This window comes from Spinacia oleracea, chromosome 4, assembly GCF_020520425.1.
Source record: "Spinacia oleracea cultivar Varoflay chromosome 4, BTI_SOV_V1, whole genome shotgun sequence".
Classification (NCBI taxonomy): domain Eukaryota; kingdom Viridiplantae; phylum Streptophyta; class Magnoliopsida; order Caryophyllales; family Amaranthaceae; genus Spinacia; species Spinacia oleracea.
Window position 1 is genome coordinate 155456169 of NC_079490.1, and position 17521 is coordinate 155473689.

The window sequence follows — 17521 nt, forward strand, 5'->3', positions numbered from 1 at the left end:
AGGACAATGCAAGTGATAGAAAAATGAAAACTATTTTGTTTTAGCATAGATCATTGACATTAATTGTTTGGGTTAGACAAATTAACTTCATCAATAAGGCAAAATGCAGAGGAATCAGAAGATGTATAATCAAGTTTGATCAATCTGTATCATATTGCTCGTACATAGCTCATGACATATCGTCACAAGATCAAAGAGCTTTGTAAGTAATTGGTTGCTATCATACATCACATTGCACTCGTTAATTAAGAAGACATACCCAAGGAACAGACTAGCTACTAGCTAGTACTAGAATGAACAAAATGAAATCGTATTACTATTTTTGCTACTCCAAAAAAAGAAAAACAATACTGGAGATTGAATTTTCACCATGAAAATGACTAATCAGTCCAGAGAAAGTTAATGATCGATCTAAAAATGAACAAACTGGATCACACTACTCCCTTTGCCCACATTCAAATTCCTTCAACGTACAAGTTCAAGCAACCAATTAATGAATAATTAATACAAACAAATACCTAATCAGATAATTCTAATTATTTAGTCAGAGCAGCCATTAATAACTGATCTTCCTCCGCCTGCTTCCGCTTCCTCCGCTTATAGAAAAAGACAAAAATGCCCACAGCAATCATAACAATTAACCCTCCAAGCCCAATTCCAACCACCGAATTAAGCAGTCGATGTATCCTTCGACATCCCCGAAGTCGGCAGCGACGAAACAGAACTCACGCCCACCGGTGAAACAACCGCTGGAGGTCCAGGCGGTATGGCGGCTGTTGTTCCCGAAGGAGGCGCTGGCGGCGCATCCACTGTTGCGTCATCTGCCAAAATCAACGGCGAAATCTCCGGTGGTGGTGTAGCCATCGGAAAAACGTGCGTGTATGTCGACTTTTGGCTGCAAAGATAACCCTTGCAAAAAAAAAAGTAGGAGATAGAAAGTGTGAGTTTATGTCTAAAGTTGCGGTTCTTGCAGATCTACCCAGATTTTTTAGGGTTCCAGTAGAATTCAAGGAGGAGGAAGAACAGGGGAGAGGAGAGAGAAAGAAAAGAAGATTGAGATTTTTTTTTTTTTGAATTTCTGTAAAACAATTATAGGTAAATCGTGCCAAACCCAAATTAAGGGCAAAATGGTAAAACGTAACTAACGGCGGACTAACGTCCGTTAACTCCAAGTGCATCTCATGAACAGTACGAAAAAATAGGGGTATATTATGTGATTCAAAAGACGCGAGGGTATTTGGTGCGTTTTTGCAAACCTCAGGGACATTTCATGAAAAAACCGTTAATTAAATTGCAAGAAGGAGATGAAATTGGAACTCATTAGACTGATAATCAACTTTTATACCAAAATCAACATAAAAATCATTACATTATTACCAGAAATCAGCATAGAAATAGACATCATTAATTAAATGACATACCTTGTTGATGAATTGTAGGATGAACGAAAAATGATGAGAGAGAAAGAGGATAACGGAGGAGGAGAGAGAAGTAGATCTCCAAAATAATAAAATAGGAGAGAGAAGATTCAGATTTGGAAGTACATATTCCAAAATTTTGAAATTTCAAATTTCAAATCCAAAACGGGATAACAAGGTCAATTCATGGCCAAAGTCAACCTCATTTCATTTTCTACTGAAATGACCATCATACCATTATTACCCGTACGAAATGACGACAACGGCCCGCTATTATAATGTTCGCCAATAGCGGCTATGTTCTATTTTCCTGCACCGACTCTTTTTAAGGGAAGTCTCAAATTAAATTCTGGACAAAAAGAAAAAAGAACCAACGAAAGTTCTCTTCTTCAAACTCCAACTCTCATCAGCTCTTTCATCTCCTTACTATTTCTCTTCCTCCTCCTCCCGCCTCCAGAGTTGTAGCACCACTACTAGACTACTAGTCGGCGGCTCCTCTGCCATTGTAGATTTTCAATTTGGGGACTTCCAACCACCTCTTCTTCTCTGCCCGCTGCTATTCTCACTGTTCACCACAGTGTAAACTGTAAAGCTTCTTTTCCTCGTCTTTTTTTCTTCATTTTCCTATTTTTTTATTGATTATTTTAGATTTTATTTGCATTTGTATACATCCAAAAAGTATTTATATGCATTCTGTTGCCTAGTATGATGTTTCAAATGATGAAATCTTGTTGTTAATTACTTCGTATATTCTGTTGGATTTTTTGGGGTGTTGTTTTTATGTCTGATAGTCTATAGTCTATAGTCTATAACAATAGTAATTGAAAACATATTTGGGAATTAGAAAAGATCAATAATTTAAGGGTATAATGAAGTTTAATTTGATTGAATTGATTTTTATCTACAAGTACGATTTGAATTTGATTGAACATGAATTTGGGCAAAAAAATATTATAAAATATTTGAATTCTGAAGCTTGAGGAACTGTAGTCTGTAGATGGTGGTTTTGTTCCTGAGAAGATAGTGCATTAGGTTAGATTAGAAGCCCTGGTGACTTAAGAAGTTTGACGATTAACGAGGCCTCAATACCGTTCAGCCTAACTTTGTAGGCTTTTGTTTATAACCCCTTTTTTGTTAGGATGGAAAACTATGAAAATGGGCCTTCTCTCCCTGTAGGTGAGCGCCCCTCCTTCCTGTTGGTGATGTCACAGAAACTATGGAAGGGACTTGTTTCATCCATCACAATCGGAAAATTAATGGAAGGAACTTAAAGAAACATTGTTGTATTAGTTCTCGAAACCAATTTTTCTTCAAAAATGTTGTTATCTTTATGGATGTCCTAGTTCACACCTTGTTCCTTTTATCATGTCCGCCTTTTGAGCTTGTCTCAAGTTTATGTGTGGATGCCAATTGCGTAGTTGAATAAGGTCTTGAGTATTGGATTAATCCCCGCCAACATCACTGTCCTTTGTGGTTCCCTATACACATGGGAAAAAAATGGCAAGTCTGTGCCTTTTGCTTCACAGTGAGTCAGTGACTATATTACTCTGTACATTGCTTTTTTTCATGAAATTTTCACATTTTGATTGTTCTCCTAACATCTCAAAGGTTTAGCTTTTGTAATTAGAATTCATTTAATATACTTTTTTCCCTAATTTTTTGTTGAACTTTGAACAGGGAATTCTTGTTACAAAACATCTCAAAATGAAAATCATCAGGTTCTCTCAGAACCTGATGTTTACAAATAGGAGTTTTAAGCAATTATTTGACATTCTCAACATCAGGGATTTCTCTCTTTGGTCAATGAAGAAAGACCCAGATCTTGAATCAGCTCTATCCCATAATCGGCGTTGGATTGTGAATAACCAAATCAAGAACATAATCTTGAGATACCCTAACCAGGTAGTACCTGTAAATTTCATTCAGAAAAAGTTCAAGACCCTTGATCTTCAAGGCAAAGCTCTCAATTGGTTGAACAAGTACCCATGTTGCTTTGAGGTCTTTCGAGAAAACGACGAGCTCTATTGTCAACTAACAAAAAGAATGATGTGCTTAGTAGAGGAGGAAGAGGCCATCAAGGAAGAGCAGGGGCCTGTGTTTGCTGAGCGGTTGGCGAAAATCTTGATGATGAGCTCAAATCAAAGGCTCAATGTAGTAAAGCTCGATGAATTGAAGCGGAATTTTGGTTTCCCTGATGATTATCTTATTAGAATCGTTCCAAAATATTCGGAAATGTTTCGGCTTATTAATTACAGTGGGAGGAAAAGTGCAATGGAGATTGAGCTTGTACCAAGGAACCCTGAGTTACCGATTTCGTACATTGAAATGTCAGCTAGCAAGCAGAATACAGAGCCTCGCTTTTCATGTTCATTGCCTTCAACATGGATTAAATCATGGGAGAAGTTTCATGAGTTTAATTCAACACCATATATTTCACCTTACGCGAATTTAAGTAGTTTAGTTGAAGGATCAAAGGAGCATGAGAAAAGGACAGTGGCCTTGGTGCATGAATTACTATCACTGACTCTTTGGAAGAAGATGTCAGTCATAAAGCTAGGCCATTTCAGGAGAGAGTTTGCATTGCCAGAGAAGTTAAATGTTTTGCTTTTAAAACATCCTGGCATATTTTATGTAACAAATAAATATAGGACCTACACGGTTCTTCTCCGAGAGGACTATAATGGCTCAAAGCTAATAGACAAAGATCCCCTTGTTGTGGTGAAGGATAAATTTGGGGAAGTAATGCAAGAGGGGCTACACGAGTACAATCAGCGAGGGCGTTTATCAAACCTAGAGAAGAGGAAGAAGAGAGGCATAATTATGCCTAAAGTAGAGAAAAAGGACAAGAATGTAGAAATATCTGAAGAAGATCAAGTAGGTCATTCTGGACGTCTATTTGATCCTGAGGAAAGGAAAAGGTTTTACAAGATACTATTTGAAGAGGATTCCTGAAATTCTGTGGGGTTGTTCATCAAATGGGCATTAATAGGATGGACAAGGAATCTGGAAGCTGGTTCCTTATTTCAGGAATATGACCATGGAAGTTCCTTAGGAGTTCTCATTAATTCTAACAAGTGAAAGTAATAGGATTTCTAAATTTGAAGCATATTCAGATAGATGACACTGGAGTGGGACATTTTATCCAATACTGTAAGTCATGTAGCTCTTCCAGGTTAACTTGGCTGTGAATCTGTGATTCTGTGATTCATGTACGTGTTCATGGGAAAGATAAAAATGCCATTTTTTAGTTTTTTAATTTTTTTGTTGAGAGTGCTGAATTCTGCTTTAAAATGAGAAATATGTAAATACAGGGGGAACTACAGGGGGTTTTATTCTCCTTTTTTCCCTTTCGATCCGGTTTTGGTCCGCCTATCTGTGTATTTATCCTATCTGTGTATTGCTGTGACAGCAGCACTTGTGTTGAAAATGAGGCATTAAGTAGATTATAGTTATGGTTCTATGTAGTAGATTTCCCTTTTCTTTTTACCTCCGTGGATAGTTTTTTGTCTGAGATCTTCTGTCGTGTATTCTTATTACTTTTATAATTAGCCTGCTGTTTTCAGTTTGAAATCGGATCTCATCTAATGGAGTGTAAACACAAGGTTGGGATCTAAACAGATTCCAGTCAGCTACTGGATTGTCACTGAGAACTCCTTTAATCAGTGATTAGCTTGCACCTGAGATATATTCTGGTGCAGTCTTTTAGAAAAACTTTGTATGAGATAAAATCATTATTAATGGATTCCAAGCCTTTTTCTTTGCTTATGTCTAAAACGAAAACAGTTGTTACTGTATTATCGAATTCTTTTTAGTGCCACATCAACCAACATACAGGAACTTTTGAAGCTGTTTCTTATCTGAAGTCTGTATTCAGATAATTCTTATGGTTCTCTACTATATTAGCCCTTTCCCTTGTATTTCAAGTTATGTTGTGGATCTGGTATGCATTATGGAGACATAGAACACTGTTGATTTTCTACATTGGAATATTGACATCTGAAATGCCTGAACCTGTGGGAAAGAAATATTAACCATTTTGGAAAAACAGTTGAATCCTTATAGGGGTCGCCAATGCAGCAAAATCAGCTGAAGGAGCTTCACAGCAAATACAAGAAACATCTTTTAGTTCAGATCACAATTACATCCTCAATCCCGCAGAAGATGGAAACTTGACACTTAATTGCAGAGACAGTGGCTCCTTACCTAACCTCTGGGAGTGACCTGAATTACCTCTGCAGAGTGGACATCATGGAACTTCAATTTAGCAATGGATGGAAGCTCTGTAATAGGAACACAAAAGGTTTGTCCGAATGAGATTTTCTGCCCATTATTATGCAAATTGGAAAATATTGTTGACGGAGCTCAAAATGTCTGAAGAGGAAGGTCGAGTTGATCTAGTAGGAGTTCCAGTCTATTTGATCAAGAAGAAAATGGCAAGTTTTTATAAGATGATATCCAAAGAATTTCATGGGACTCTGCATTTGTGTTTTATTCATCTTGTGTGTGATTTGTCTGATTCATATGTGATACTGATAAGCATGCTGGTTCAAAAAGATTGCATTGAATGGAAACTTTGACCATAAAACGAGCGTTGAATGTCTCGCTTCATCTGGACCAAACTTTATATATTTTCGAAACTGTGGCGTATGCAGAACTTTATAGATTGTGCTGCTTTTCGGATTTGCTAGTTGCCACTTTGAGTCTCCCTCTGGAATTTGGATGATGTATGAAATTACACTGTAGGCCCTCTAGGTTATGTAGGATGTAAATTGTATTTTTTTGTCTAATGAGATTGCAGGGGATTAATTTTCAAGTTCCTTGTTCTGGGTTAGAATTTGTCATTGTTTGCAAATATTGGAAAAAGTAGTGAAATTAAAGTTCAGTTTCATGTTGTATGGAGAGCATCCTTTTTTCCCTTTGGGGTCTTCTGTTATCCTTTTTTTCATGAATATGTGCTACATGGTCTTAATAGAAAGCAGCAGTTCTGACTTCTGAGATGCTAGAAGTTGCTTAAACTTAGTAATGTATTTATGTATTCAAATGTTGAGTTTTCTCCTTGGTGAGTAATGTGTATTTGAGTTCTGTTTACCTCAAAGGGCCAGGTGCTTTTAACGTATCATTATTAATCTTGGACATATGTCTTTGATGATAATGCAGGAATTTTGATACTAATTTTTAATAAGTTTATCTTACTGCTATAATAGTGGTATGGGATTCATAGAACTTGCAAAGTCAGGTTCCTGAGTTCTTGAAGTTGTTACATGCATCCAGTATTGCAAATGTGAACATTAAGCACGTTTAGACTTCTTATACTCTTTGATAGTTCATCTGTGTTGTCATCTTGTCCATATATTTGGCTTAATTTTTGTGTTCTATGTCATGGACCATTCTGTTCTGTGCTTTAGTGGGATGTCTGATATTCCTGTACCCTATGAAAAGGAAGTAGCTATGTCTGAACAAAAGTGGTGAACAAAATTGGAAACGAAAGGACTGATGAGTGCAGATGCACCTCGTCATTCTGAAGCTTCTCGACAAGCAAAAAACAAAGGTACTAGTTTAGACCCCTCAAAAATATGCTTTCAATGATTCAAATGATAGAAATGTTGAAAATAAATATTCCAAATCTGACTGTGAAGGTGAGTTAAAAACCTTTCCAGTGTGGAAATAGACAGTAATTGTAAAGATGAGTTTCTGCATTGTCATTCATGACTCATGAGCAATTGGAGAATGGTTGTGGACAATCTCAAATGAAGCAGAAATTCGTTGACATTTGACATGCAGGTATGGTGTTTATTTATTTAATTTTCTTTAGTGTGTTGATCATTTTGGACAAATCGGTCAGGAATAGGATGACTTCATGTGCTATGTTTTAATATGTGTCCTTGACGTTACCTATTATGAAATATGAATGCAGTGTCTTCCATTGAAGTCTGTATTCCTAGAACTAGCAACCATTAAAAGGCCCTAACTTTGCAACATTTACCCAGCAGATGGGATGTACTTGTGAATTGTGATGGTATCCCTTGCTGAAAATTGACAAAATCAGCAGCTTTTACTCCTTGCTTTGAATTGCAGGTCTCATCTGAGGAACCTTGATCTTCAGTCAATTAAACCAATAGACTTGTGATAGTGAAAGCAGAAGAAGCTTCCACAGAACCACAATCTACATTTGGATTTGTCAAGTGATGGAAAGAAGGCGCTGAGTTAAAAAAAATAACAATAAGAAAACCTGCATTTTTTATTCAGCTAAAGATATTGTATTACCTTTCCAGTTTCCAGTTTCCAGTTTCCAGTTTCCAGTGAGGTACTAGCAATTTCGACACTGGAAATAGGGCAAGTCATTGAGCTTAGCACAAGTCAGAAGCTACAAAATTTTGTTCATTGTGAAGATCAAACTGGTGCATTTAAGTGATTGTGGATCAAGCTCAACTCGAAACAGATCATTCAAAGTAACTTAACATATAGGGTTCTTATAATATTTCTTGTTTTGACATTATTTTCAAGTATTTCGACGCAGTAGATCCATAGGCAGCTCATCTAATGACAAATTCACAATGGAATTGCAGTAAATTGACAAAAGGGTTTTGCCAGAAAAAATAACCATTCTACCATAAACATGTTGGATCCACAATTCCATATTGCTGTAAATGCAACAAGTTCTACAAATTTGCTAAATCTAGAATTATTAAATATAATTAAATTGAATTACTTAAAAAAAATTGATTCATTGAATTGTCTCTCAAATTTAAGCTGAATTCAAAGTAGTACTCCGTATAAACCTTGATGCTGGATTTAATGGCTTCCAACAATGCTTTGATTAAACCATAACATTTTGATTTCATTCATTTCGGTTTCAACATAAAAACTTCCAACTAAATACAGATTCTTTCATTACTAAACCCTAATTACCAAATTACAAACAAAATTAAAATCAACCAAACTTAGAACTTAAGCCCTTTCACCACGAATCCTCCTGGCGAGCTGAATATCCTTAGGCATAATAGTAACCCTCTTAGCATGAATAGCGCAGAGGTTAGTATCTTCAAACAGACCAACTAAGTAAGCCTCAGCAGCCTCCTGAAGAGCAGCGACGGCAGAGCTCTGGAAGCGAAGATCGGTCTTGAAATCCTGAGCGATTTCTCTAACCAGCCTCTGGAATGGAAGCTTCCTGATGAGAAGCTCAGTGCTCTTCTGATACTTCCTGATCTCACGGAGTGCCACGGTTCCAGGGCGGAAACGGTGGGGCTTCTTCACTCCCCCGGTAGCTGGGGCGGACTTACGGGCGGCCTTGGTGGCGAGCTGCTTCCTTGGAGCTTTTCCTCCGGTGGATTTACGGGCGGTTTGCTTGGTACGAGCCATTGCAAGGTTGAGAAAGTTTTTGGAGGAGAGAGAAAATGGAGATTTTGAGGGTGTTTGAGTTTGTGATGAAATGGAGAAGAGGTTGTGGGGGTTTATGTAGGAGAGAGAAGGCGGGAGTTTGAAAATTTTTTGTTTCGGTATCTTTTGAATTCATTCTGAGGCGTTGGATTCTGTAGATTTGAACGATGGGGATTGCGTTCCTGGATGAGCACACGGATCGGGATCCGTGTGTTACCTTTCTTTGTTTCGCGGTTGATGGTCTTGTCTCTCGACACATGTCCCACTTGACATCCTCTTTTCTTTTGTTCCTTAAATATCATATCATATTATGCTTGACTTTCTTATCTGACATATTATTTTGATTCTTAATATCTTAAATTATGTTTAAGTAAAAACTGTAATAAATTAATATATAGAAAATATATGGATGCGAATGTAACATGACCTCACATAATAAATCATAAAAAAATGGTCAAAGTCGTAGTGTGAATAGTGTAAAAAATAAAATAGTGCGATATTTACGGAACGGATGAAGTATTACAGATTAAACATCGTCTTTATAAAAGTAGACTATTTGCCAAAAACTTGTTGCCCATCCCAACGCCATAACATAAACTACTGCAATTAGTTCTGTCCAAAATATACAAAAGAAATCAAAAGATTCTCATAACACCCCTACATCAAAAGATTCTCATAACACCCCTACATCAAAATATTTCTTCATCATCCAAGCCAGAGACTTGAGACTAAGTAAACACCCTAGACCGATTTCTCCTGGCCATTCTTCTCCAAATGCTTCTTTCTGAAGCTTGCTTTCTTCTTCACATTCGACACTTAAGTAGTAATTGTTGTTGGAAAGGTCTCAAACATAATCTGAGTTGTTATCACCTGAGAAGAGATAGTTGTAGAGGAGGTTGCTTCCAAAGTTGTCACTATAAGTTCCTCTTGCCTCTACACTACACCTTCCGAAGTAGGAACTTGACTTGTACCCGATATCTCTATATCTCCCTCGTATGCTTCCCTTGAAAGTGGTGGAGGATTCAAGAACATCTTGTGCCCAGCAACCATACTCAATGAATACTGAGCAAGATAGTGTGCCACCTTATTATAAGCACGAGGAGTGTACTTAATAACTATAGATTTGAACCTGACCATTACACATGCAACATCATTAATAACGGGGGATAACTCATGATGATAAGATGTATCCACCGTTCCCAACATTTTAACCAAAGATTGCGCATTTGTTTCCAGCTCTAGGTTTTTTATATCATACAACAGCCATCATTAAGCCATCACTACGCACGAAAAAAGCACGACCTGCCACGATCACGAAATCGTGGGTCATGGGCTGCATTTTTTTTGGAAAAACAAGATAAGGCACGACACGACTCAACCTGACATGACGAAGCACGCTAAACTAAGTAAAATTAGGCTTAGGTACGATGACCCAGGTCGGGGCGGCACGACAGCTCGTTGGTCGGGGCTGGGCTTGGCCCCTTTATTGAGCTTTTCAGTCTGGGACGATGCAAAGTGGCCTAGCTGTCGGATCGTCCCGAAGCCCGACCAGACCCGGGCCACAACCATCTTTAGGTCGTCCTTACGCACTGCATAAATCTTTGCTTCAAGGAGAGCGAGTAGTAGCATTTAACTTACTCGAGAAACTCATGTACCAATTCCCAAAAATACCTCTGGAAACACCTCACCCTCCTGCTTCATTTTGTTCCTTCCAACTGCCATCCACATTTAGTTTCAAGTAATCGAAAGTTGGGGGAGACCAAGAAATCTTATGTTGGTTTACTATCCCTTTTCCCTTTCCCTGTAAAATTTGATTAGTAAAACTATAAGCCACAAACATGGAATTGTAAATTGAAAAGGTTAGTCATCTGTAAGTCAAAAGCTACTTTGTTTCTTGCAATCAAAGTATGCCAAATTTCTACGCTAAAAATCATCTTCCAGTCCATGTTTTGTGAGAGATTATACTTTAACCATTCCGTCCATCCCAAGTAAAAAAAATCTTAAATTGATATCTGAAGCACACTTGAGACGCTGGAAAAAATAATTCCAACAATCTCTAAACACGGTTCTCATGTTGAGCCTGACACCTCATACATAGAGGAGAAATGAAATCCAGATAATTAGAAACTTTTTGTGTTCCACTATGAGAATTTGATGACAACAGTTCTAAATAAGCATTTTATACTTAAATGGAACTCTTAGCTTCCAAAGAGACTTCCAAGCGAAACCAATATTATGAGTATAACTACCATCTTTGTTTCTGTCCATCGTATGAAATCCTCCGTACTTTCATTAATAAGATAAAGGGAGAGCCTGTATTAAATCGCAAATAGTAGTCGGGAGATAATTTTTTATCTTTTCTATATTCCACTTCCCCGTTCCTGATAATATCACTAGAAACCCAATGCGATGTTGAATCCGGAATATTCTTGGTTGCTAATGTGTAAAAGGGGGCTTGACCCACCCAATGATGAAACCATAGAGAAGTAGATCTCCCGTTTCCGATACCTATAATTAACCCCTTATGCAACAAAGGTCGACCTTTTAGGATATCCCTCCACGTCGGGGATTGGTGGGACCCCGAAATACAGTAAAAAAAAAGGACGTGCGTTTTAAATATTTCTCATTAAAAATTCCAACCCATAACTTGTCTGTATTAGTCAACATCTTCCATCCCAGCTTTGCCATAAAAGCTATATTCCACTCCCTCAAACGTCTAACACCTAACACCCCCCCCATTGGTATAGTAATTGTAGACCAAGAAGTTCGAGCAATGTATTTGCTTCTATCCACCTTGTTCCAGAGAAACCTTCTACTATTTTTTTCAATAGTGCTAATAACCCTAGTAGGTAAAATAAGGGTTTGCATAGAATAAAGAGGGTATGTGTGTAAAACATATTTAATAATAGTACATTTACCAGCCGTATTTAACAACTTTGCTTGCCACCTATGAATTCTATCTAAAGTTTATCTAAAAGTCCCATAAAAATGACAATTTTTAATTTATTAGGACGAATATCAACTCCTAAATATTTCTCAAACGCAGTGGATCGGAGCATTTAAACCCATAAATGGAAGCAATGGAATTCCGCAGTACATGGCCCATATGAACTGGAAAAATAAGAGAGGCACTACAAGAAAAAAAAGGGCTATAAAACACTAGAGGAAAAAACCTCAAGTGCAGGCTCATTTTAAGGGGTTTAGTGCGGGCTTTTACATGTGCAGCACACGGCCTGCCCGCACTTGATGTTTCAAGTGCTGCCAATTTGGAAAATGAGCCCGCACTTGACATATTTTGTGCTGCCAATTTTAGAATATGAGTCCGCACTTGATATATTTGGTGCTGCCAATTTTGAAAATGAACCCGCACTTGACATATTTGGTGCTGCCAAATTTGAAAATGAGCCCGCACTTGACATGTAAATGGGCATCACAAGCATAAAAATGAGCCGCACTTGGCTTATAAATGAGCCGCACTTGATCTAGATTTGTTGTATAACCGATTTCCCTGCTACATATTACAATTGGACCACGCCATTGATTAACCTCCATACGTCATATAAAAGTATCCAATTAAATAGATAATTAAATTAAATAGTATATAATTGTAAATATAAAAGTCGATTACATTACAATCATATGAAAAACTAACATCCATAATTTAATATTCACTACAAGAAAATATCAAAGACAATCACTGATAATGAAGTTTGCCAACATTTCTCGAACTTCATCTATCTCCTCAAAGGTGAAAAGCCGCTCCCTCGGATTATTGAATACCTTAAAGAGATCGACCATCAAAAAATATATATACGTTATATTATAAATATTGAATCGTAAAATAAATTAAGACTTAATTTGTTCATAACAAAGAAATAATGAACCGTATAATAATAAAATTGATTAATTTCTGTCCCAACTTTCATCTAATGAACTTAAATAAATATTTTAAATTCCTTCCATGTTTAATAAACTTATTTTTATGTTTCAAAGACTCATTCTCACCCATTTTGGTGAAGTTATGCACATTTAAGCCTCGTTAGTTCATTATCGGTCACATTTTGACAAAAATGGCTAATTGATTATCCCAACTTTCATCTAATAAACTTAAATGAGTATTTTAAAGTCTTTCCATGTTTAATACACTTAGTTTTATGTTTCAAAGACTCATTCTCACCCATTTTGGTGAAGTTATGCACATTTAAGCCTCGTTAGTTCATTATCGGTCACATTTTGACTAAAATGGCTAATTTCGGTCTCAACTTTCAACTAATGAACTTAAACAAGTATTTAAAGTCTTTACATGTTTGATACACTTATTTTTATGTTTCAAATACTAATTCTCACCCATTTTGGCGAAGTTATGCACATTTAAGACTCGTTTGATCATTATCGGCCACATTTTGACTAAAATGGCTAATTTCGGTCTCAACTTTCAACTAATGAACTTATATGATTATTTTAAAGTTTTTCCATGTTTGATACACTTATTTTTATGTTTCAAAGACTCATTATCACCCATTTTGGTGAAGTTATGCATATTTAAGCCTCGTTAGTTCATTATCGGTCACATTTTGACTAAAATGGCTAATTAATTATCCCAACTTTTTTCTAATGAACTTAAATGAGTATTTTAAAGTCTTTTCATATTTAATACACTTATTTTTATGTTTCAAAGACTCATTCTCACCCATTTTGGTGAAGTTATGCACATTTAAGCCTCGTTAGTTCATTATCAGTCACATTTTGACTAGAATGGCTAATTTCAGTCCCAACTTTCAACTAATGAACTTAAATGAGTATTTTAAAGTCTTTCCATGTTTGATACACTTAGTTTTATGTTTCAAAGACACGTTCTCACCCATTTTGGTGATGTTATGCACATTTAAGCTTCGTTAGTTCATTATCGGTCACATTTTGACTAAAATGGCTAATTTCGGCCCCAACTTTCAACTAATGAACTTAAATGAGTATTTTAAAGTCTTTCCATGTTTAATACACTTAGTTTTATGTTTCAAATACTCATTCTCACCCATTTTGGTGAAATAATGCACATTTAAGCCTTGTTAGTTCATTATCGGTCACATTTTGACTAAAATGGCCAATTTCGGTCCCAACTTTCAACTAATGAACTTAAATGAGTATTTTAAAGTCTTTCTATGTTTAATACACTTATTTTTATGTTTCAAAGGCTCATTCTCACCCATTATGGTGAAGTTATGCACATTTAAGCTTCGTTAGTTCATTATCGGTCACGTTTTGACTAAAATGACTAATTTCGGTCCAACATTCAACTAATGAACTTAAATGAGTATTTTAAAGTCTTTCCATGTTTAATACACTTAGTTTATTTATCTTATTCACTGCATATATAGGAAAACAAATTTGAAACAAGGTTTACACTCTACACTCAGAGATACCATGTCTTAACTCTTAAGTAGCACCATCTCCATTATTCAACAGTCAAGCTTAATAATGGAACTCAACTATGGTTACCAATTAAAATATACCGTCATTATGTTTTTGTGACACCTTATATTTTCAAAAATGAGGAAAAGAAAATTCAGCCAAAACAAATAAAAGCTCAGTACATTGCCTATAATACCTTATTCTATTATGATCCTAGTCTAAATCAAAATATTGGGGCAAACTTAATGATATAATTTATAGAGTACTGGACATATATGCTTATAATGTATAAAATAGTTCTCGCATTTGGTGTTACGTGCATTTCTTGATATAAGTCTAGTCTGTCATATGACTAGCAAATCTTAGGTGAGTTAGAAATTTATTGTCATCACGATAATTAGAATTGCAGTCTCTAATAGGAACAACCAAACAAAAATAATGACTAGGAAGAAAAAATCTTAGGGAGGCATCTATGCTAGGTGTTCCCATTACCATGTAGAATACATATATGTTATAGCAGTCAAAGAATACATATATGTTATAGCAGTCAATGAAACTCACTTGAATGAAGGTTGTTGGATCATAAGAGATGTTCAGGAAGCTCGTAATACTCTCCACAAGCTGATATGATAAAAACACATAGATGGGTTAGTATTCTGATTATTTTCAGCCAGTAAGAAATCAAGATTATGTTTATACGAACCCCAATTTGAAGGACATGAGTTGTATTAGTCATTAGTCCATATACAGTGAATAGTTCAAAGTGCTAAGTATCTAAATAGAATACACAATGTCCTTATGACTGACTTATGGGTGCTAGACAATTAATAAACTCATTATGGATTATGGTTAAGAATTAAGCAAATCCCTTCAAACTAAAAATTACATCTACATCAGAAACAGATCCAATGATCAATTTTACTCTATCCCTTACTCTATCAATAAAGGGATATAGTTTACTGCATATCTAAAAATATACCCATAACAAGTAGGGATAGACGAAAGTGAAGCTGATTAGATGCGCTACATGGAAATATAGGGTGTGAAGTGAGCTTCTCTGTAATGAACAAAGATATTCATGGCAACAAGTGATAAATCTTCATTTCTATTTTAGGAAGGAGGGCATAAAACTGGAATCATTTAGATAGCATAGGGAGCAAAGTCAACAAGAGTTTATCTTCAAATCAGATTTTAGTATCTAAAAAATATTTGATTGATTAGGTTCAGATTTCCCACACTTTTCTAATTACACATAGCAATGTAAATGGTCTAGAAGAGAAAAGATAAGAAAATCATCGACTAGAGCATCTTATACAAGATCAATGTTGTCCTAAACAAATGCAGGTCCGGTAAGAAAATTAAGATGTAGAATAAAGCAATTTAAAGAAAGCAGGAGAACTGGCCCCTGATTCCTGTAATATGCCTTGGGTATTATTAGTCACAAGCCAACCAACACGCCAGCCAAGAACTATATATCCATCGCTTTGATATAGAACCAAGTGTAGAACAGAAATAGTATGTCCAAAAACTTTAAGGTTCTACATTAAAAATGTATTTTCCCCTTATACATTTATTTTCACTGATAACTTTAAGGTTCTACATTAAAAACCATGACACTAATTAAAGGGAAAGTGTATAAGAATGACAAAATAAGAGGATCATAATATTAGGTCCATAAAAGGATAATGTCAATCATGAAAAGGAACAACACAGACATAACATAAATGATCAGAAGTTCCACAATCGCCAATCTCGCACCTTTTTTTCATATGTATAGAATAGACAAACTCTCAAGTAAACAAAAACAAGATATAGAGAAAACAAGACATTCTTACTTAGAATATGTAAAGAGATCGAGTGTCCAACAACAAGCCTGCATCTTCCTCCCCTGTAGTTTTCAGAAAGATATCTCCTTAAGTAATAATCACATGGCGTGCAACATCGTTTCCCTAAGTAATTAAACAGATACATTGCAACAAAAAAAGCACAAAGACTAATGAAAAAACAATGGGTACATTTTGCATCTGTTTGAGCTGGGCATATCTCTAGTTTTGCAGCAATTTGATACGGGAGATAGCCAAATTTAAGCATGTTTTGCTACTAACCAAATATCGACAATTCAGCATAATTATTGACTAACCCCCAAATATTTTTAATTAAAATGTAGAAGTATGATTTGAAGAAAAGGGTAATTAGTAATGAGCTACCATCTAGTGCCGAGAACACCGTGACTAAAGAGCTAATTCAAGACTTACCCAGCTTTCAACACCCATAAATAATGTAAACCCTTACGAAATTCGGGAAATCTCGTTTCATTGGACAGGGCGGCAGGGATGAAATGACTTAGAGGAGAAAAATATAAGGACGAGGAGAGCAACAAGGGAGACCGACAACCCAACACCAGCAACAAGAACAACACCACCACGTCAGCAACGACATCGACGGTGGATCGCTTGTCGCACCACAACAAGAGGAAGGAGAAAATCAATTGAAAATGCTAGGGTTTTCCCAATTGGGGATTTTAATTTAATTCAATCTAATTAATGAGGTGGGTTAATAGGAGATTACCAGTTAGTGAGGAAGAATAGAGCGCAGCGGCGACAAGGCAGAGGAGGGAGGCGTGGAAGAGATGGGTGAGCGTATGTGCAGTGAGTTTGTACATTTCGCGGCGCCGCAGATGCAAAGAATGCGAGGGAAGCAGATGAAGAGCGGGAAAATGGAAAAAATTGAGGCCCCTTCCTTTTTTTGGAAATCTTTTTAGAAATCTTTTGTGCGGCTCATTTGTGAAATGAGCCCGCACTTGAACTCAAGTGCTGCCAATTTCCTAAAATGAGTCGCACTTGTCAAAATGTAATTTTTTTTAATGCTCTCATGTGCTGCCGATTTACTAAATGAGCCGCACTTGAAGGGAAGAACATGGTGATTTTTCTACTAATCTCAATATCAACAACAAGAAAGCATCCCCAACCACACCTAGTAACATGAGCATGTGGAGGCATTTATATAGGTAAGCATCCTTACCCTTGTAAGGCCATGAAGCTGTTTCAACGAGAGTCTCACATAAAAAATTACAAAGACTGAGAATCAGTAATAAAATGAACACAACTCTCAGCATTCTAAAAGAAGAAAGCATAGGCAACTGCTAGAAAAACCTAGAATTACAAAATAATAATAAGTCAGAACTTGATACCAAAGTAGCAGAATATGACTCAGACCCTAATCAATAACATTAACTCGTACATTTCCAACAGTTGACATTCTTAAAATTCTACACCTCAAAGATGAATGCTGAAAATTGCCACAATCACTATCGTACT

At 36.3% G+C, this 17521-nt stretch overlaps 2 protein-coding genes and 2 long non-coding RNA genes across 7 annotated transcripts; 1 reads left to right on the forward strand and 3 right to left on the reverse strand.

Moving 5' to 3' along the window:
• Positions 1-294: 294 nt before the first annotated feature.
• LOC130459186 (uncharacterized) lies at positions 295-1495 on the reverse strand. The gene is made up of 2 exons (XR_008918401.1): positions 1422-1495; positions 295-909 (listed from the first exon to the last, which is right to left on the reverse strand). It is a non-coding gene; the product is annotated as an uncharacterized lncRNA (long non-coding RNA).
• A 240-nt stretch (positions 1496-1735) lies between these two features.
• On the forward strand, positions 1736-8365 carry LOC110797016 (protein WHAT'S THIS FACTOR 1 homolog, chloroplastic). 4 transcript variants are annotated; one of them, XR_002535732.2, is made up of 6 exons: positions 1736-2004; positions 3096-4568; positions 5467-5718; positions 6824-6966; positions 7055-7199; positions 7494-8365. XR_002535732.2 is itself a non-coding variant. In XM_022002105.2 (2 exons), the coding sequence occupies exon 2, from the start codon at positions 3123-3125 to the stop codon at positions 4368-4370; it is 1248 nt and encodes a 415-aa protein (XP_021857797.1). In that variant the 5' UTR covers positions 1736-2004; positions 3096-3122; the 3' UTR covers positions 4371-4914. The 4 variants fall into 4 exon arrangements, 1 of the variants encoding a protein (XP_021857797.1); XR_008920002.1 differs by having other exon boundaries at positions 6858-6966; XR_008920001.1 differs by having other exon boundaries at positions 5467-6966.
• LOC110797015 (histone H3.2) lies at positions 8231-8851 on the reverse strand. The gene has a single exon (XM_022002104.2). It carries the CDS (start codon positions 8775-8777, stop codon positions 8367-8369), a length of 411 nt encoding a protein of 136 aa, XP_021857796.1. The 5' UTR covers positions 8778-8851; the 3' UTR covers positions 8231-8366.
• A 3522-nt stretch (positions 8852-12373) lies between these two features.
• LOC130460089 (uncharacterized) lies at positions 12374-16961 on the reverse strand. Its single transcript, XR_008920003.1, has 4 exons — positions 16773-16961; positions 16040-16092; positions 14766-14825; positions 12374-12575 (listed from the first exon to the last, which is right to left on the reverse strand). It is a non-coding gene; the product is annotated as an uncharacterized lncRNA (long non-coding RNA).
• Positions 16962-17521: the final 560 nt, after the last annotated feature.